The 22112-nt window shown below is 42.8% G+C and overlaps 1 protein-coding gene across 12 annotated transcripts in view; it reads left to right on the top strand.

Annotated features, from left to right (window-relative positions):
* The window catches only part of ELAVL2 (ELAV like RNA binding protein 2), a 213600-nt gene that overhangs the window by 184892 nt on the left and 6596 nt on the right, over positions 1–22112 (top strand). For all 12 annotated transcript variants that reach the window (XM_048503242.1, XM_048503243.1, XM_048503247.1 and 9 more), the window contains 2 exons: positions 10268–10421; positions 13258–13483. In XM_048503242.1, the coding sequence (XP_048359199.1) occupies positions 10268–10421; positions 13258–13483 (380 nt within the window). The remainder of the gene's footprint in view (positions 1–10267; positions 10422–13257; positions 13484–22112) is intronic.

Raw genomic sequence — 22112 nt, 5'->3', positions numbered from 1 at the left:
AGTTCCCACTTAATCCTACAGCATGAGTTGAGTTTGCTATATCTTACAAATTAGTGGACAGTACTGGCTAGAAAGATGGAATATTTCCTCCAGCTAGCAGCATTTTACTTCAATATTCTTCTGAGCCTCCTGAAATTTTGTACAATGATGGGGCAATAATCTTAGAGCAGGCTACATTATAAAAGGGATAGCGGGGCAGGGGAACCCTGGTTGAGTGTTTCTGTTTTCCTGAACTTAAATTTGCATACTCTTTCTGACCTCACGATCTTTTTGAATCAACCTTCCAGCGTGGCGGAGGGTAAGGCATTACACCTCACTACCAAAGGCAGAAGGGTGTGTGAAGCTGTATTTTTTAAAAAAGGTATTATGCAGAGAGACCAGCAGGTCCAGCATGTGAAGATATGGTGTTACATTTGCAGAGAACAAATCAAAATAAGAAGATCTAGTCCAAAGAGTCGATCCGTTCACAGCGAGTATGAGCCACTTGCAACTCAGGAATTAGCAAAGTAGTATTCACTTAAACATTTTATATAACGATCTGTCTCCCAGATATCTCAGGACCCAAGTTGGTTGACAACAATATAAAAACAATTTGATAAAATGACAAATCTCAAACTATATTTTTGAAAACTAGCCTGAATGCACCTTATGCTCCATAGGCAATGTATTCTGAAACTTCCCCCAAATTCTCTGTCTTACAGTCTGACCAGAAAGGCAGGAGGTAGAAATCACCCCACTGGTTTTTGGGAGGCCATTACGTGGCCATGGGACAGCCACTGACAAAGCTTGACCCATGGCCATGGCAGAGCACACACTAGGCACAAGCTGCCTAACAGGAACATGCAGAATGAATCTGATCAGATGGTCACAACATTTCTCCATAAATATCAAATCAGCTGAGCCAGTAAGCACTGTTGCTTGAGGAGGGTTCAGCCACACTGGTGATACACAAAAAGCAGGACAAAAATCATTGCTGTTTGTGGCATTATCCCAGTCTGCTTTTGTATTATTCCATATTTCTGCATTACATGACATTTTTCTTCATAGAATTTAGCATAACTGTAGGCTGGATGACAGGCAATATCATGCGTGTCTGCATATGCACGTGTGAGGGTATTCAAGCACTAAATGTAACTTTATGGAATTCTTAATTCTTCCGAAAAATAATTGATCGGCCATTGTCATCGTTGTTTACTGTATTTATCATATATAAATCCTGTGAAAGCTGTTAAAATTGGCAGCTCTTATACAGCAGTTGTTGTTGGCAGGTAGAATCTTTAAATTAGAGGCTTTCAGCTGATTTTTTTTTCTTTTTTAAAAATTTGAAGCTTGTGGATTCGTTTTGGTTCCTTGTGGTCTCTTAGTAATGGTTGGAGCATGTGTGATGCAGCACCTTTGCTAACGGTAAGCCAGTCTGAAGTGGGAAGGTCAGTGCCTGGATGGAGGATCTCTTGGAACCCCAGGCAACCCATCTGGAGTTTTCTGAAGGAACAAAAGCAGTCATTCCTTTCTTTCTGTCTATCTCTATCTCCCCCCACCCTACCCCAACTTGTTGTAACTGCTCTGTTGATAGGAAACACTATTGAACATGTTTAGATGCTCTCATGCACTAATAAGAGTATGTGCATGTTGCATTCTGAACATTTGGGGCGGCTGATGGAGGACCGCTTTGCATTTCATCTACCCATACTGTAGAACTACTATACTGAAGACCCTCTGGGACATAGGTGTCAAACTCGTGGCCCTCCAGATGTTATGGACTACAGTTCCCATCATCCCCTGCCAGCATCATGCTGGCAGGGGATGATGGGACCTGTAGTCCACAACACCTGGAGGGCCGCGAGTTTGACACCTGAGCTCTGGGAGGATTGGATTACAAGTGTCAGGTTTTGAGTTTGTGAAACATAAATGAGGTTGGAAAAATATGTAAGTAGACACTTTGCAAAGGCTTGAGAAACTTCTTCCTGTATATGGGTGTGTGGTGTTTGTGTGTTGAAGGGGGGTGGTGATTGTTATTTTTCTGTGTGTAGCATCATTACACAAGGTCCATAGCATAGCACTGTTTGAACCCTCTAAATGTAATAGTTTTGTCTCTAAACTGTTCCCAGACAATTTTCCCCCATCTCTTAGTTGTTGCCAAGCAACCTCTATTTGGGAGGTTGCCTACTAGTTTTATCTTTTACCTAGCAATAAATCGTTGAAACAACCTTGTCAATTTTACCAGATTCACCATTCCAGTCTACCATTCCAGTGATAGGCTTAAAACATGAAAAAATTAAATAGAAACATGTGGGGGGATTTCCCCAAACCTTTTGATCACCCTGAAATTGTGATGGGTGGAGTGAGAAGAGGTACTGCGTGGTGGGTGGGGAAAGACTGGGAGGAGTAAGGAAACCTGAGGAAACAATAGTATATTGGGCTCTCCTTTGCTCTCCCTGCAAAATGAGAAGGAAAGGTCACACTTAAAGAGTTTTTTTTTAAACTGTGGCAGTTCTCCGTTATGAGAGTGGGGTGTGTGCCAAAGAGGGGAAAATGTGTCTGTACCTAAGAATCAGACCCAAAGGCAATGTACACCCAAAGCAAAGGAGACCACCCATGCATTACTGGCTAAAGTCACCCTCAGCTCTTTTTCTCATCCCTTCCCTGGTTAAGCGGCTGTGGAGAGTTTTCTACCCCTTCATGGTATATTTTGGACTCTGCCTGGTAAGGAAAATATGTGTGAGTGAAAACTTTGTGTTTATTAGTGTAACCTCTGTTAGCAGCAGTTTGACTTTTAAAAAGTCATTGGAGGAAAGATTGTACTCAGACATGATTGATGTTTCTTGCATATGTTGATTAACTGTGTAAATGTAATTTTGATAAGCTTCTCCTTTTAGTTGGACCTCAGTGATTTCACATCCTGTTCCTTAGTGATTTTAGTAACAAGTTATTAACTGTTGTAATAGATAATACCTGTCCTGTAATAAATAGCAATAGAAGGGACACTGTACTATGCAATTTCTGCCAGTGGAAGCTTTGAAGGCTAAAAGAGGAAGTGGTAACTGGGAGTAAACCAAAGCAATACAGTATTTGTTTATCTAAACCAGCGTTATTTTAAATACAGAACAATGGGAGTGTTGTTCAGTACTCCTTTAAAGTTCATAATTTATACGGCCTTTTCTCATCAACTGGTTAGATGTTTATTTTTTAAAAAAAATATGATGTAGAATTATAAAAATCAATGAATTAGTTGAACAGGAGACAAGAGTAGGTGGGTAGCTGCATCTCTGGCCAGTGGGAAAAAAGCTCACTTATCCTACACATACTATCCCAGCTGGCCATTCTCATCCTATGTGTAGAAGTAGAGTCGCGTGTCCTGGCAAAATGAAGTAGAATTTCTCAGATTTACCATGTGGTCAGTGGTGTACCTTAGGTATTTGAACAAGTGACATGTCACAAATTGTACATTTCTGTTGTTACCTTAAGGAAATAAATTACCTGCAGTAAGAATGAGCCACCCCTACCCAACGTGTTCTCCTAGGTCCTAGGAGGACTGTCCTTTTTCATGATGAAAACCCAGAATTCTGTTCTGCTGCATCACAAAAATAATACATTTCTAGGTGTGTTTGTCAGTTGCCTATTAATAAATCTGAAGAAAGGATACACGTGTGTAGTTGAGTCTCACATTCCTCTTATGCATAGTTCTGTAAAAAGTGCTCGCCAGGTTGCCAGTGGCGAGGATGCTGTCCTCCTGCTGATTGCGCTTAAGGGCAAAGGAGATTGCGATGCTGTGCCATTTGCAATGTCATAGGCCTAGGCCTGCAATCAATTTTACTTTCATTTTCAACCCCATGCTGTCTTTTACTTCAAAGCAACTTTCCTTGTCCTTGGGGCTTCTCTGCTTCCCTTAACCTTCTCAATAAGAAAGAGGGTGAGAGAAGATGCAGGACCACTATGAAAATACCCACTTTTCACCTCAGTTTGTTCTGTGTAGCGTGTACTGATTCTTAGTACAAATCTTTTTTTCCAGTCCACTGATCAAAGGAGGTTTTATCCACAGGATGAAATTTCGTTGTGCTACCAGAGATGTTTCTACCTGGACATGCCAGCTACTTGGAGTCTTCTGCAAACAAAGCATGCAGGCTTCCACAAAGAAATCGTTCCTCTGGTCCCATCTTTTTCTTTAAAAGAAATCGTTCCTCTGGTCCCATCTTTTTCTTTAAAAGAAAAAGACTGTTCTTTGAACACTTGTTTAGGTTCCACAGAGTTCCTCAGTCTTGAAGAAGCTGGTCCGTTGTCCTTTTATTCTTTGGGACAGAAATTTAAGCATTGGCTCTTGTGACTCCCAATATGTTATGCTTATAATGACCTCAGATACTATTCAGCATATACATTTCAGGCTGTTACCAAATTCCCAGTTGTATAAAAGTTATGGATTGACCCAAATTTCTTCCTAGTAATTTAATTTGTGTTAAAAGTTTTTACTTGATCAAGGTAAAAAGAGAGAACAAGTCAAAGTTACAAAATTAATCACCATTTAAAAGTACAGACCATTCTACTGTAGGTGGGGGACATCTTAGATGGGTGTCTTCTCCACCAATAGCAAGGAGGCAGGAAGTGATGAATTAATTTTGCCGTGTCACTTCCAGTTAGTCGTCTCGAGGCCATTTTCCTTCAGTATTTTTTCCTGCCTTGCAGGGAGTGGTAGTGTAGTGAGAGGCTCCTGAGTCCCAACGTGTGTGTGTGTGTATGTGTAGTGCTTGGTGTGTTGAGTAGACTAGCGACTACAAATATCAGAGCACCAGACACTTGAAAGCAAACTACTGCACTTAAAAAGCAAAGGAAGCGACATTCAAAATTCCCGCCTAATTCCGAGAGCCGAAAGACCAATGGCCTCGGGCTTTTCACACCGCCGCGGGAAGACTTCGCTCAGTCTGCTGCAGAGGGGACACGAGCGGCTAAAGGGGGACGTAAACACGCTCCCACCACGTCCCAAACCGAAGGTGCGGCAAAGACCGGAGTCCCGGACAAGACAGCGGGGCGCGCGGAGGGACCTCTGCCGCCCAAGAAGACGAAAAAGAAAGCGCTGCCAGGGAGCTTGACGCCTTCCAAGGGCGCGGGCCAAACGGGCGGCTCCCAGACCAGTTCCTCCCACCCCGTCAGGGCAGAGGAGTGCTGGGTCAACCCACCGGCGAACTCGTCAGCGGCAACTAACGAGCACAACGGACGCCAGGTGCAGGTACCGGGGCCCTGGGCTGACGACGGGGAGGGGAGCAAGTCAGACATCATGGAAGTTCCCGCTCATTCTCAGGCCGCTGGTAGCGACGACCTGACGATGTGGCAAAGAGCGCCCCCTGCCGTCTTTGCACAACTCCTCAGGGAACAAATAGAACAAGTGCTGGATGCCAGAGAGCAACGCGCAGCAGCCGCTAGACCCCAACTAAACATAACCAGAGCCATACCTAGCTCTGCAGGGGAGGCGGCCATGTTCCAGTACAGGAACCCTCTTGCCCTGCAAGAGGAAGAGGAAGAAGAATTGGAAGGAGAGGAAGAGGAGGAAACTGCTAGGTTCTCAGACACTGAGGAACCTATCATTGAAAAAAGTGAACAATCTCCCCAATTCTTTAAACAAGAGGACATACAACTCTTAATTAATAAAACCATCTCTGCCCTGGACCTCCAGGATCAGGCGGACGCTGAGGAACCACCTGCCCCTGATAAAACTAATAACCCAACCAAACCCATCAAGGGTTATCCCAAGGGTAAGACTGACTATTTCCCACCAGACTTGGAAGCGCAAAAGTTCTTCCCGGTCCCTGAATACTTTGTCAAGCGTATCCAGAGAGAATGGCTCAACCCCACTAGCTGCAAAGGGTTACCACCAGCATACAAGAAGGTCTATCTTTTGCCCCAACAATTCCATACTTTGCTAAAAGTGCCCACGGTAGAGGCTCCTGTCGCAGTTTTACACTCAGGCGCTCTAGTAGCTAAAGAAGGCGAAAGTAATATCAAGGATCCGTTAGACAGACGCTCGGAGGCCGCCTTGCACAGGTCGCACAATTGGTTGGCGGCAGCAATTAAAGCGCTCACCCCGGCCTCCACGGTAGCCAGGGCTTCAATGGTTTGGACAAAAAGGATCTTAGACATGATCCCGACTGAAAACACAGCTATTAGAGAAGGCATAGAACGTGTGCTCATAGCCAACGCGTTCATAGCAGACGCCATATTAGACGCCATTGCAATGGTGGCCAGAACCATAGCCTCAAATATGATGGCTAGACACAACACATGGCTGCGCCCTTGGCAGGCAGACTTACAATCTAAGAATGCAGGGGCAGCCTATTCCTATTATGGAGAACAGGTGTTTGGGAAGGAACTAGAACAGGTGTTGGTCCAAACCAAAGACCAAAAGAAAGCCATGCCCAAATCGGTCAGACAGGATAGACCTACAGGCTCACAAGGGGGTTCACGTACCACATTCAGGACACAGAAAACCCTGCCCAGATTCAACAGGGACAGTAACCGCAATACATGGCAGAACCAAAACTCCTTTCGCAACAAAAACTCCTTTCGTCCCTTTCAAAAACAAGGGAAGAACTTCAAAACAGACAAAAACAAACAATGATTATCAGGGTTACCCGGTGGGGGGGCGACTTGCCAACTTCCAGGCAGCCTGGCAAGGGACACACATAGACCGATGGACCAAAGAGGTGATCAACACGGGCTACGTGATAGAATTTCTTGCCTTCCCCAACCCCATATTCGTACCCTCCCCACTCTCCACAAACCACGCCAAAGCCCAAAGGGCCATACAGGCAGTCACACATCTAGTGAACATTCAGGCTGTGGAGCCGGTCCCTCCCCAGGAGAAATTCTCAGGAACCTATTCGCACTTCTTTACAGTCCCCAAATGAAACGGGGACTGCAGAGCGGTGCTGAACCTCAGATATGTGAACAAATTCATTCGACTACCCAAATTCAAAATGGAATCGCTCAGATCCATCACAGTAGCCCTGAGACACAGGGAATTCCTCACCTCACTAGACCTCCAGGAGGCCTACCTTCACATTCCCATAAACTCGGCACACAAAAAGTTCCTCAGGTTCACAGTGCGGGAAAATCATTTTCAATTCCATGCATTACCATTCGGGCTGGCCACAGCCCCCAGAACATTCTCCAAGATGCTACTAGGCCCCATCATACAACTCAGGGAGGAGGGGATTCATATTCACCCCTACTTAGACGACCTACTTGTAAGGTCCAAAAGCAAACTCAGGGGGTTACAAGACATTGCACAGGTTCAACAAACGTTACAACAATACGGATTTCTCATAAACCTGCAAAAAAGCTCCCTCCTACCCACCCAGAAGCTAGAGCACCTAGAGGCAATCATAGACACCAGAAAGAACGCCCTATTTATTCCATTGGAAAAAATGCAAAAAATTCAGAGACAGGCAGCCAAGGTTTTGACAACGCCTCGACCCAGGCTACTGCACCTGGCAAGTCTGTTAGGCCTATTTATCTCAGTCATAGACTTAAATCAGTGGGCACGACTGCACGCCAGGCCCCTACAATTATTTCTAAGATGCTTCCAGCTGGATATCATCTTAAAAAAAGGACAGAAAACTGTACCTGACACCGCAGGTCCGAGAAAGCCTAAAATGGTGGACCCACCCAAACAACCTAAAACAGGGAAGATGCTATCTGCACGGCAAAAGATTGCAAATTTTCACTGACTCCAGCCTGTCGGGCTGGGGGGCCACTCTCAATCAGAACTATGTACAAGGTGCTTGGACGACACAGGAAGCAGCACTTCCCATCAACCTGCTGGAGACACGAGCGGTTTTCCTGGCCCTACAACATTTCCAAAAGGAAATCCACCTACAGCACCTAATAGTAAGAACGGACAATGTCTCTACCAAGATGTACATAAACAATCAGGGTGGATCGAGATCCCCCAGACTACACAGGGAAGCCCTGAAAGTGCTCAACTGGTCAGAACAACACCTACTATCTATCGAAGCTCAATACATTCGCGGAACAAAAAACAACAAAGCGGACTGGTTGAGCAGACAACAGGTACAGGAGGGCGAATGGAGACTCAACCCCCAAGTTTTCTCGGAGATCTGCCAACACTTTGGACAGCCCGAAATAGACTTATTTGCCACAGCAGAAAACACTCAACTGCAGAAATTCATGTCCAGACATTATCATCATCAAGCGACACAAGTGGACGCCATCACGGCACCATGGCCCCAAACACTAATGTATGCCTTTCCACCATTTCCTCTAATCTCACGCCTCATAAGAAAAATCAGGTCGGAAAAAGCACAGGTCATCCTAGTTACACCAAAATGGCCCAGAAGACCGTGGTACTCATCGATCATCGAAATGTCAACACATCGACCGCTGACCCTGCCAATAACCCCAGACTTATTGACACAGGGACCCATCAGCCATCCGAACCCAGGGTGGCTCAGGCTGACCGCGTGGCGTGTGAGTGGAGAAAACTGATACAAAGGGGCTACTCAACCAAAGTCACTAAAACCATACTGGCAGCTAGAAAACGCTCAACAGTCAACATCTACAACGCCACCTGGAGAACCTTTGTAACATGGTGTCAGGCACGCAACATAGATCCGGAAACCCCATCCATAGGTAACATCCTAGAATTCCTTCAACAAGGGTTCGACAGAGGACTCTGCTGCGCTACGCTAAAAAGACAGATTTCGGCCCTAACGACGGTCTGCCAATCTATCAATGGCAAGACGATTGCTAGCCACCCTGACGTGACTAACTTTCTGAGGGGAGTGAAACTATCGCAGCCTCCAGTCGCCCACCGGTTCCCGTCCTGGCGCCTACACGCAGTACTGACTGCACTAACAAAACCTCCCTTCGAACCCATACAAACCATCCCGTTACGTTGTGTTAGGATGAAGACCCTCTTCCTTCTGGCAATCACTTCAGCGTGCAGGGTTTCCGAGCTAAGAGCCCTATCTGTCAATGCGAAGCTATGCATATTCCACAAAGACAGGGTGGTGCTTCGTCTGGATCCAACGTTCATTCCTAAAGTATGCTCAAAATTCCATCTTCAACAGGAGATAGTGGTACCAAACTTCATGCCTAACCCATCTCATCCCAAAGAGAAAGAATGGCATACCTTAGATGTACGCAGGGCCCTTAAGGCCTTCATAATCCGCACCGAGAGCATGCGCAAAACTGAAAGTCTCTTCATTAACGTTAGCCCACCTAACGTAGGCACAACCATGTCAACAGCAGCTATAAGTACCACCTTAAAAGCCACAATCATTGAGGCATACAAAGCGGCTGCCCTCCCGGTCCCACCGGGCATCACAGCCCATTCGATCCGCAGCGCAGCAACCAACGCGGCCTTCCGCAATCGAGCATCAGTAGAAGAAATCTGCAGAGCGGCCACCTGGGCCTCCATTTCTTCTTTCGTCCGTCATTATAAAATCAATTCTTTGCACTCAGCGGAAATGGCCTTTGGCCGCAGAGTGCTAGAACATATCATCGGGGACGCATAGGACCCTCCCTAATTGGGGACACCGCTTGGGGAGGTCCCATCTAAGATGTCCCCCACCTACAGTAGAAGGGTCCATTGAATACTTACTGTGAAGGGTCTTTCTACTGTAGGTAAGGGGGACATCTTGACCCCCCCTGTTCCTTATGGGTCCCCGATGCCTAGTTATATGTCGAATGTTTGGTTGGGTTGTTACTCGGAGCCTCAAGTAATTATAGATAAGTTGTGTTAATTGTTATTTCTAAGTTGTTAGCCGGTCACTTCAAAAAACGGTTGGATAGACTGCAAAGTCACGGAGGTACTGAAGGAAAATGGCCTCGAGACGACTAACCGGAAGTGACACGGCAAAATTAATTCATCACTTCCTGCCTCCTTGCTATTGGTGGAGAAGACACCCATCTAAGATATCCCCCTTACCTACAGTAGAAAGACCCTTCACAGTAAGTATTCAATGGACCCTTTCATGTATTGATTTAAATTAACCCTCAATTTTAGAGAATGCTTTCCTTTTAGTACTATAGTGCAATTTTTCATTAGGGTTAGGGTTAGGGTTAGGGTTTTTTTCATTAGGCTAGAAATTATCTTTTGGGGAGGGGTTAAATGTGGGTTTTTTAAAAATGAAACTGGTGGGTGTGATACTTTAAGGGGCTAGTAAGAAATTGGTTACCAGACCCAACTGCAACTTGTGGAAGCCTATTGCTATTTGGTCCAATGAATCCTTTGTTTTTCTTCATTCTCCTTCTCCAGGTTTCCTATGCGCGACCAAGTTCAGCTTCCATTAGAGATGCTAATCTGTATGTCAGTGGTCTCCCAAAAACTATGACTCAGAAAGAACTAGAACAGCTATTCTCACAATATGGACGTATTATTACTTCCCGTATTCTTGTTGACCAAGTCACTGGTAAGTAGACAGGTACTCTGTGTTGTCTCTCTTGCTTTTTCAGTCTGGTATGTGGCAAAATATTCCATCTTCTAATACAGCAGACTTGTCTCCAAAATATATCAAAGGTATATGTGGGCCAGAAAATACAATTTTTCTGCTGGAATTGTTCATAAATATGCATGGACGAAAATAGATTGTGCAGTGGAGTCAGTCAGCCTGAGTCATTTCCACCTAGAAGGTGTGGGTTTGAAGCCTGTTTCATGCCTTGTAATAAATTTACGGCTGCTATAATCTTCATTTCCAAGCCATGGAGTGAAAATAGTTCCTGTGCTCCCTATAAAATACTAATAAACAGCTTCCCCCTCCCCTGAAATAAAATCATACAGTTTTATGAAAAAGTACTCAGCTGTTCTCTCAGGCCCGGATTATACAAAATCTAAGCTGGTAATTGCTACTAAGACTTTTAAAAAGTTGTATTATTATACTGCTGAAGAATATGAACTGTAAAAACCAGAGGAAAATGAATCCCAGGAGTTTTTTTTAAATCAGAAAGTCATATTGATTTGGTGCATTAAGATTGAATAGTTCATTTTTATTAATCTCACACTTGACTTTTAAAGCTTTGCAAAATTGAGTGCATTGCTGAAACAGTCTTTCTCTGTGATGCAGTAAACCTGAATGTAGTAGACAAATCTGCTAAAGACTGAAGCACCCTATAGCAATGTTAGAAATTTAGGAATCTTATTTCCTACCATATTTCCACATCTGGAATGTTCTTTTTATTATTTTATAAAGAATAAAAGAGGATTTTATTACAGAAAAAAGTTGTGTGGAGCATTCTTGCACCTGTCAACTTCTAAAACGTACATCATCAAATATTTTGTTTACAGTTTTCAAGACTAAAATGTTCTAAATACAACTGTTGTTCTTATCCATATGCCCATTATTGTTTCTTGTTGTCGCAGACCTTGATCTGTGTAGTCCAAAAAGACACTCCCATTTTTTTCTGAATTTTGTACGTGATTTGTTATGCATCAGAGGTTTTTGCTTTACAATTGTTGACTATTTGCTTAATTTGTTCATCCATCCTGTAAGATCTGGAGGTTGCTCTGCTTTCTGTCTTGCAGGAAATGTGACTCTGGCCACTGTCACCAAATACTTAAACAACTCATTATACCATCCGGTGCATTAATTGGCAAAATATTTAACAACATGCTTTTAAGATCTAGTGCACAGTGGAATGCACTCTTAATCCCGTTACTCCTCCCCCCCCCCACAAAAAAAATCACATACTGTATAGCATTTGCTTTAAATACATGGAGAGAATTTCAGAAATGACACTGCAGACTTATTGTCTTCTCTCGGCGATATTGCAAATGTGAGCTTCATGCAGAAGCAGGCTTCTGTCGAGGGATGACATTTGTGATCAGGAATTGCATATTTGTGATGAGGAATTGTTTACCAGTAACGGATGATTCTAAGAAGGTCAGATTACTATGGCTTGATATTTTTGGTGCTGAAAAGTTTACCAACATTTATTAATACTGCCTGTGTTAAAGAAATCTGCACTTCTGTCCAAATATTTGGAGGGATTACCTTAACTATTTCATAGTTAAAACTCCGAACTGTGACTGAAATTTTCCCTGAGTTTGTAAAGCAGTCATTTCAAAGCGAACATGTAATCTACTTATCCTTGGCCACATCAATCTCCATTGGAGGCTTAGGAAATAATATATGACAGCACCCTGTGGCTTAACAAACCAATATGAAATTGCTTGAACAAATTAACAAACTTTTAATCTTAACACAACTTTCTATCGTTTAAGAATACGTAGATAATAGTGAATATATAGTGAGTATATATATGCAGCACAACTCAATTGTACAAAATCTTCAGTGCTGTTTTAAGAAAAAGCACTCAGAACAGTTACCACCACTAACAGTGTCCAGTAATGAAAGAATAGCAATAAAGTCCAAACTATTAATCAAGCAGGGCTTCTTTCTCCCATCTGGCCTTCTGCATCTGATGTAGCTGCTGCAGGTCTTCCCTCAATTTGGGCCTGTAAAAAAATAAGTCATTCCCTCAATTAAGCTGTAGGCCTTCCTTCTCCTACTGCAGGCCAGATCAATTGAGGAGGGTGGGGCTCTTGCAGTTGGTAATAAGTAAGCAAGCTTACCAACTGCACATGCTCAGTGAGCTTTTATTCCCTGGGCCCTAAGATCTAACAAAACCAAAAAAATACTGAAATGGCATGGGTTACAAACACATGCAAAAATAACATTTGTAAAATAGGAAAAACAGTTTCTCCTTAAGCACCTCTTGTGCTTTCCCTCTACTTTTTAAAAACAATGCTGGGATTCATTAGGAGAACAGGTGAGCCTGATTTAAGCGGGCAAATATTCAGTAGGCTTGCATAGATCATCTGCCATGCACACACTGAAGCATATTTTATATATTTATTATGAAAATGTATATCCCACCTTTCTTTGTGTCTCAATATTAGTTAAAAACATTTTAGTTTAAAACTAAAAATAAAACAACAAACCCCACCCCCAACCCCCCAGCAAACAGACATATAATGAAGTATATTAAAGTTTTTCTATTGGTAAGTTGGGAAATAAAAACTATTTTGCAATAGGATATCCTGGTTGCATTAAAATAATTAATTCAATGAGCTCACAAGGTCCAGTTTAAAAACATCAGGTGGGTAACGGTAGCTGGTAACTCTCCTGAACTGGGCCCTCTGCCATCTCATGTGCAGCACTGGCAGGCAATACCTTAAAAACCGGACGCACTGTTTTGGCCTGGTATAAGTTTTGGAAGTAAGTGATTGAACCCTGTGCTTCCACGTAGGAGTTTCAAGGGGTGTGGGCTTCATACGATTCGACAAGAGGATTGAGGCAGAAGAAGCCATCAAAGGCTTGAATGGGCAGAAACCTCCAGGTGCCACAGAGCCAATCACTGTAAAGTTTGCCAACAATCCAAGCCAAAAAACCAATCAGGCCATCCTTTCCCAGCTGTACCAATCTCCAAACAGAAGGTATCCAGGACCTCTAGCTCAGCAGGCTCAACGTTTTAGGTAAGTGGTGATGTATTGAAGTTTCTGAGATTTGCTTATGCTTTCCCTGATAAGCGGTGCATTTCCTGATGCGAGAGCACTGTTGGTTTTCTAAGAATTTCAGCATCAAAACGGCATAACAGTCAGTACTTACTTAAAAGCACTGCCACCTATTGGCAGCTGTAGACAGACAAAAGGTTTTTAACTCCTAATTAGTAACACGTAAACAATAAGATAAACTGTTTCCTCAATTTGCAGCATGTTTGACATTGTTTGCAATGTTGTAAAAATAGTATCTAAGTTTATACTTGCTGCGGCAAGTTTCATAACCATTTGATATCCCATATCTTTAAAAAGATTGTCTGTTTCCTGGTTTCAATTGTCATATTTCTCACTCTGCCCTTTTTTGCAACATAAAACATATTTGGAGGAGGGAAAATAGTCTGAAGTCTGTGCTCTTGTGACACAGCTCATGTGTTTCTCTAATATTTTATTGTGTCGAAAGGGATAGATGGTGTGAATTGACGCAAATACTGCTTTAATCTACATTCATGATCTGATTGGTGTCTTTTGAATGGGTTTAGTGCCTTTTGTGAGATGCTAGCTTGTGTTTTCTAGTACTAACTTGCTGCTGATTTGCATCACATCCTAGTTTGTCCAGCTTTAAATTTCTTTCTTTTTTTAATGCTGAGTAGAAAGAGCTTGAAGAACTCTTCATCTTTGGTAGATATTGGCATTCTCAGGTGAAAAAAAGTATAAATTTTAAAACAGAATTTAAAATCTAATTAACAAGTATGTTGTTAACAAGCTAGTCACTAGCAAACATTCCAAGCAACTTCAGATGGCAACTTATAAAAACATTCATTTAACTTCCTACATGAGCAGGAAGAGACAGATGTCTTTATTCAGTATTCAGTGGAATTCGTGTTCTTTTTCTTGAGCATTGTTTTTAACACTTACTCTTATCAAACTGCTGAATACTGAATAAGAGTAGACTTGCCCTTTCTCCATAGGCAGACTGCCTGCTCCAGTAGTCAGTGCCAGAGCAGAGATAGCACTGTTCAGAAGAGGAATCCCAGAATGCACTGTGTCTGATGTTAAGGTCATTGGGGAATTGCTGCACTAACATGAAAGAGGTAAATAAACTCTTGTGGAAATGACAGATGCCAGGGTTAGGACACACAATATCATGTGGTCTTGGAAGTCCATGAGTAGCTTTTACTCAAGTTACTGTGGTTCAGCCCTCCCCTATATTGTTTATAGGCTCGCAGATTGCCAGTGATGTTAATCAGGCTGAGAATAAGGACAGGAGAATATGGTGTGCAAGTTTGGATTGTGAACATTTGGTAGTAAATAAATTAGTATGAATCCAAAACACTGCCGCCATCTGGTGTAACTAATATAAACCAAAAAAGGGCCTTATTGTATTAAAATATCTCTTTTTTGCTTTTAACTTGAATGTTGACTTGACTCCTAGTGCATTAGTTCTGTGCCCTTAATAGTTCTTTAATGAAATCTTGAGAAGTCTGTGTAGTTGGTTCCTGTCCCTTGTGAAGTCACTGCAGCTTCAGTGGGGCTTATTTCTTGCTAAACAAGTTTCAGAATGGCAGCCTGGATCTTAAAAATTCTGGGTGTTTTCATTCTGACTCACAGTTATGATGTGTATTCATGTCAGGTAGCCTGGAATTGCTCAAAGGGGGACTGCCTGTATTCAGCATTACTTAGTAGGATTGTAGTTTGTTGGCACATTTCCAATACAGTGGAGCCTCGGTTTTCGTGATATCAGTTTTCGCCGATTGTCGCCAGCCGTTTTTTACCTCGGATTTCGTCAGTCGCCTCCAATTTTGTTGGCTTGCCAATGAAATCTGAGGCGACTTTTGCGTAAATTCACTGCGCTGTTTGTGTTGCGCCTGTGCAGACAGCGTTGCGTCAGTTTTCGTTGGTTTTGGTTTTCACTGATAGTTGCTGGATGGGAAATAATAATTCTTATAAACCACGTAGTGTTAATGACTGGGTCTTTTTTCTACCTTGTTAGGTCAGTGGGTGCATACTGGTGTGTGCTGGAAGCCTTAAAATACGGCTTGAGGGCCTGCATGTTCTATGTGTCTGAAATGGAAATTATGTGAAGGTTTTTTCCTTATGTTAGGGACAGGGTAAAGGACAACTTTTCTTTACTGATTGAGTGTTGTATCAATTACACAGCTAACCAGCTGTCTGTGTTCTCCCACTGAGCCACAGAACATCTTTTTGGTGATTCCCACCATCCAGTCGGGGATACAAGAAACCATTCTTTCCCCTTCCTGTTGGTAATCGGATGGTTCCCTCCTCAATTCTTTTCCTGTCCCAGGTGAACAACTATCTAGGAAGCCTCTCTACTTTCTTGTCTTATTTTACAAAAGTCTACCTTCTTTCTTAACCGTTCAACTAGTTCTTCCTTGTTCCTTTTCCCCAGCCATCTTCTTTATTCCCCCTTTTTTTCTGTCCTTCTGTACGTTTTCCTCTTCTCACTGTCTCCAACTCTACGAGACTTGCTGAGGAGGAGGTTTATGATAAGAGATAGAGGGATAAAAATCCTGCACCTGAGAGATGATTGAATAGGAGTCTGAGTCACGCAGCAGAGCCCACGGCAAGACAGCTTTTTATCTGAGTATGATCTAGATGCTCCCCTAACAGTGAGACAAGTGTCTGACCCAATGGGCATGCCTTCTATGGTTGTCTCGATCATGGTCGAGGAGGTGCCCACCATTGTACAGTCAGGGCCAAAGAAGCATGCCAAAAAATCACACCCAGGCAAGGTCACTGCCAAATCTGCTTCTTCCTGTCTCCAATCTACAAAGAACTCTACCAACCCTGGGAGCAATGCAGGTGTACCAGGAGGCAAGGACATCTCTCTAACTTCATTGGGAGTAAATGACAACACTAAACCAGGGCAGTAGTGTACCTACATCTGGGTTTTATTCATTCCCATCTCACTTTAGCTCGTTTGTGAGGGGAAACCCTGAGGGATGAACTGAGATCCTTGATTCAACAAGGAATTCCTGGTCTGGATTCAAGAACTCCAAACCATGCCTCATCAGCAACCCAGCCTTAGGAGACTAGCTGGCTAGGTGGGGAGGGAATGCTTGACCAACAGTGGTGTCGTATAATCTATTTACAAACATATGTACAAAGGATCAAAAACACATCAACAGTGCTCCATGATTCCTTTATGATGAATTTTCATTCATCTGTTTTTAGAGTTAAAAAGAGCACTGTTGGTGCTCTTTTGAGCTTTTGTACTTACATTTGTAAATAGATTGGATGACACCAAATAATTTTTGGATCTTGCTATGAATACTTTTTAAAGATTTTTCACCTTGTAAATATTCCTGACTTACATAGCTATTGCTGCTAGCTGTGTTCTGTGCACTTTCTCTGTTTTCATTTATGTTGCACAACCCCCCACTTGGTCATTTTTTTATTATGGCAAACAAAGGTGGGCAGAAAGTGAAAGCATATTAGTCCTAACAGAGAGCCTCCACTCTCCTCAGAGAGCAATGCAGATCCAAAAGAGGAGGGGGAGTTCCTCTTGGAAGAGGAAGAAGACAACAGTTAGGTTTAGGTGCCAGAGCAGAAGGCCCACATCTTTAAAGGGGACGACTATCCAAATGTCTGGCAGCCTTGCATCTGAAAGAAGGGGGGGGGGGCGGGATCATCCAGAACCAGACTCAAAATCTAAACATAAAGGGAATAAGGAGATTTTTCCTGATGTGGGCACTGAAAAGGATTTCCCCTTTCCCCAATTTTTTGAGACTCAGAAGGGGAGTGGGCAAAATCCATGGCAAACAATTTCCTTATTTTGTGAAGAAACTGCATGTCTTACCATCATATGCAGATGAACTCTTATGGGTGCCGCTAGTAGACACCCTGTTGGTTTTGCTGCAAACATCTGGCTAACTGTCAGAAGATGGAGAAGGGCGTGTCAAGGATAGCCTGGATCACCATGCAAAGCAGACCTCTAGGAAGGCACATGAGACTATTGCAGTGTCCATCGGAGCCTCTGCCACTGCTTCCATTATGCTGGGAAGCCATAGTGTGGGCACATAAGATTATCCAGCTTCTGCCTGAGGGGAACTGCCAGCTGCATGAAGGCACCAATTGACTTCTAAAGGCTGCTGCCTTCTCATCAAGTGCCATCTTGAATTCACTCACCTTTTCAGCGAGGGTGATAGAATCAACAGCAGCAACTTGACATGTGCTATGGCTTCATATGTGGCAGGCTGACTACCATTCAAACACAACTGTGTCATCATACCCCTTCCAAGGCGACAAACTCTTTGGCGTTTCTCTGAATAAGATCCTGGTAGAAGCCAAGGACAAGAAAAAGGCCATACTCAAGAACCTGAAGTGTTTGGACAGACATCCAGCAGAGCTGCAATCTTTTTGTTCCAACCAAATGCTTCAGAGGTTTCAGCAAGACCATAGGCAGCAGTTCAGCAGAGGCCAGTATTTGCAGAAGTTTATTTCCAGATCTGACAGACCTGATCAGGAGAACAAGCCAGAAAAGGCATAACTCAGTGTCAATTCCAGTGATGGGGAGGGGGTGTCTGGTCTCCTTCAAGACAGTCTGGATCCAATCCCATGCAAATAGTTGGGCCATCAAGGTAGTCTCAACCAGATACACAGTCGAATTTACCCAGATCCCTCTGGACTGGATGTTAATCTCATCCCTCTCACTCAACAAGAGCAAAAGATTAAAGACCCTCGCAGCCATGAAACATCTTTTGGAGAGTCAGGCCGTCAAACCAGAGTTGTCTTATGAAAGAGGAAAAGGCATTTACTAGATATTTTCTACCATGCCTAAGAAAAACAGATAGGAGGGATGATCCTCAACCTCAAATATGTCAACGAATTCATGAGGTTGAGGCATTTTTGGATAGAAACCTTGAGGTCAATAACAGAATACCCCTTACCAGGTGAGTTTCTCACCTCGATCAACCTGACAGAAGCATCCCCATCTTTCTTGGGCACAGACAATATCTTTTGATTCTGCATGAATGGCATGCAACTGCAATTCAAGGCTCTGTCTTTCACACTGTTGTCAGAATCGAGGGTTTTCTCTAAGCTTCCAATGAACATCATAGTGATGTTAAGCAACATATTCCTCCAACCCTACCTGGACAACCTGTTGATAAGGTCCTCATCACATAGGTAGCCAGAGAGGGTAGTGGCATGTCTCAAGGAGCATGGCTTCTTAGTAAACTTGACAAGTTTCCTTGCTCCAATTCAAAGGTTGGAGCATCTGGGGGTGATCACTGACACTTTGTCAATAAGTTCTTTGTTCCCCTATAAAAGGCCAAAAAGATCAGAGACCTCGCGATACCCACCATCCATGGCAGATCTTCAGCCTTGATGTCTCTGCCATCATTACTGGGCCTTCTAATCTCCACTATGGATGCCGTCCTATTGGGTAGGTTCCACACCAGGAGTCTACAATCATGGTTAAGCCCATTCCAGGAGAAAGTCCTGAGAAAGCATTCAAGTCAAGAAAGCACATCAAATGAAGTGCAGCTTGGGTGGTGGACCAAGACTACACATGTCCTTCAGGGAAAGTGCTACCGGATACCCAACCAAATTCAAGTCTTCACAGACACAAGCCTCTATGGAGGGGGGGGGGGGCAGCCCAGGATCAGTAGTCACCTAAAGAGGTGACATTACGCATCAACAGAGTAGAGATGAGAGCTGTCTGTCTTGAACTCCTGACTTTCCATCAGAGACTCAAAGGAACTCACTTTTTAATAAGGTCAGACAATACTGCAACAAAAGCATACATCAATCACTAAGGGAGCTCCTAATCCTCTGCTCTTTACAGGAAGACGATAAAGATTCTCTCTTGGACAGAGAAGAATCACCGTTCAGTACAGGTGAAACATGTGAGGGGAGTGATCAACTTCCAGGCAGACTGACTCAGTTGTCAGGAAATCCAGGAAGGAGAATAGAATCTCAAGAAAGACCTTTTCCTCAGTTAACCCAGTGCATGGGCAAACTGGTACTCCATTCAGTTATCAGATGGCACATTATTTCACTTGATACTTCCATCCATCAGTGGAATCCATGGATTCCCAGGCCTCCAGTGGCTGAAGGGACTTCTTTATGCCTTCCTGCCACTACCAGTCCTTCCCATGACCAAAAGGAAGGGGAACGAATTGTTTCCTGTCTTCCCAATTGGATGGTGGAAATCACCCACAAGATGTCCTCTTGCTCAGATGAGGATTTTTTATGGGTAAGTAATCATGGTCATTTCTGATGACATACTACTCTGCTCACTTTACAGGCCAGCATACTAAAAGATGCACACAAGCCTGGAAGGAGGCCATATTAAAACTGAAAATTGTATTGTCCGTTTTGTTCAGGGGGGTGCCAGCAGAGAGCTCTGTCAGCCTGTGGCTGTTTATTTTGCAGGAATGTTCGTTCATAGGCTTTGGAGTCTGAAAATATATTTCAGTGTATTTCTATTATTTCTGAACTAAGGCTAGCTTATGCTAGTATCTTTAATTGGACTTCTAGTTTCTAAGCGTGGGGCTGAATCCAGATGTATTTTTGCGTACAACAGTATTTCATTAAATTTCCTCAGTACAGAGGCCAATAAGTGACTCGAAAACTTGACTTTCTATGTATTTATCTCACTTGATACTGTTCAATACATTGCTTAAGATGTAATCTAACTAGTGTTTGACCTGGCCACATCCTTTTTTGTGTTAGTGAGGCTGCCTAATCTAGACTGTATATTGACATTAGAGACACTAACTATGAGTTGTATTGGTTACGTCAAATAGAATTTTGGGTTCACAATCATAGTTTAAGTTTTTGATTACATATCTACATTATATCCTGTAGAAATATTAAGCCCAACTATCCACAGCAGCTATTCATTTGTACTACTCAAAACAGTACTTTAATACCAATCTGGTATCCCAGTTTTAAACATTAGCTTCTTCGTTGCTTAGAAAGGCAACACACACGTTTTGTAAATAAGTATACACATGCAGCCTTAAATAACACATGTTAACAGCAATTCAATTTTTATAGCTTGCTGAAAATATTCAAAAGGGAGTAATGAGAATTCTCTGAAGCGCTACCTGGATTTTATTTGTGAAAAACAAACAATCTGCTGGTGGTCTGCATTCATTCTGCTGGTACTTTGCTGAAAATATCACTGTACGTATTACTGAAACCTCTCCACTCCTTCCTCGTCAGTGGTAGTTTCCTGATCCTGCTTCACTTACTAAAATTATTCTGAACAGACAATATGTGGATTGTTCAGGGATACAGAGTAATGTGTCTCTATTCTGCAGTATGTAAATAGATGATTAACGTCATTTCAAATGTAGCATCTTCAAAGCCTTTCTTGCTTGCTGAACTTCTGCAGTGTTATTCGTAAATGCATATTTTGGATTTCACATAGGAAAAACAAGAGCAGTTGAACTAAATTGGAGTGGCTATAAAAATAGCTGCTGCCAACTTACAATGGTGTAATGGTCATTAAAAGGATGTATGAATATGACTCATTTGATGGTTAAGGAAAGGTAAAATGAGCATTTAGCACTCAGCTGTGTGAATATTCTTTCCAGCTTACATGTGTTACAGTGAATGGTTTGGATCTACTAGAAATTTTCATTGACATAAGAGATTTCAGTCACACAGCACAACTTTTTGGCCTATCTTTCTGAAGACCAAAAAATGTTTCCTGAAATGCACTTTTTGGGTGACCGAGGACACTCAGGAAAAATATGTGGAAGTTGGTGGTCAGTAGAGGAAGGGGCAAATCTACCAAAAAAATCTGCCTTCCCCCTGCCCCCAGAACTGTTTGGTGGATATAGGCCAATGTACAAAATTTGGTGCATCTTGGCATTCAAATTTTGTGAATACCAGACATTGCCAGCAGTTATTTATTGACTATTCCATCATCAGATACTCCACACTTATGTCCTAAAATGAATAATTAAAATTGGTATTGAATTGTCATTCTTCATATTTTAGACGTATTCTGAAACATGCACATAGCATGTTTTTCGGTATTTCCAAAATAATTGTTACTTGTGTTGTGTGCACTATCCCCAACTTTGCTTCAGTTTTTTGTATGTTCAAAAACCTCCATGACCAGAGGAGACAGTGGGAAAAATGCCTCTCTCAGATTATTTTCAGAATCTTTAAAATTCTGGCTGGTAGCCATAGAGATGATTGTTGGTTTTTACGGCACGGATACTGGTGCATCCTTTTCACCAGACAGGTTTTCTTTAATTACTATATTGAATTGACTGATGTGCTTAACATAGGTCTGGGATAAGGACATCATGAGGCTGCACCAGGAAGACTCCAACTTGTTTTCAGCTACTGTACATCTTCTGAGGCTCTTCTTCCTCCAGTCCCATTCTTCCTTTAAGCTTCCTTTGCCAGACCCTCCGCGGTCTTCTTCAGCACTTTTTGTTGCTTCCATCAGCAACTGCTGAGTCCTCTCTCTTCACACCTGGCTGACTCTCTGATCAGGCTGAGGCTGATATTCTGTTCCTGACATGCCTTTCAACCAGTTAAATATTGCTGTGTGTCAGATGCCCACCTCATTGGCAATTGAAGGTAGTTAAGTCATCCACAACATCACATCAGAAGTGAT

Source organism: Sphaerodactylus townsendi, linkage group LG07 (genome assembly GCF_021028975.2).
Source record: "Sphaerodactylus townsendi isolate TG3544 linkage group LG07, MPM_Stown_v2.3, whole genome shotgun sequence".
Classification (NCBI taxonomy): Eukaryota; Metazoa; Chordata; class Lepidosauria; order Squamata; family Sphaerodactylidae; genus Sphaerodactylus; species Sphaerodactylus townsendi.
Note: the sequence above shows the minus strand (reverse complement) of the source record. Positions and strands in the feature narration are given on the sequence as shown.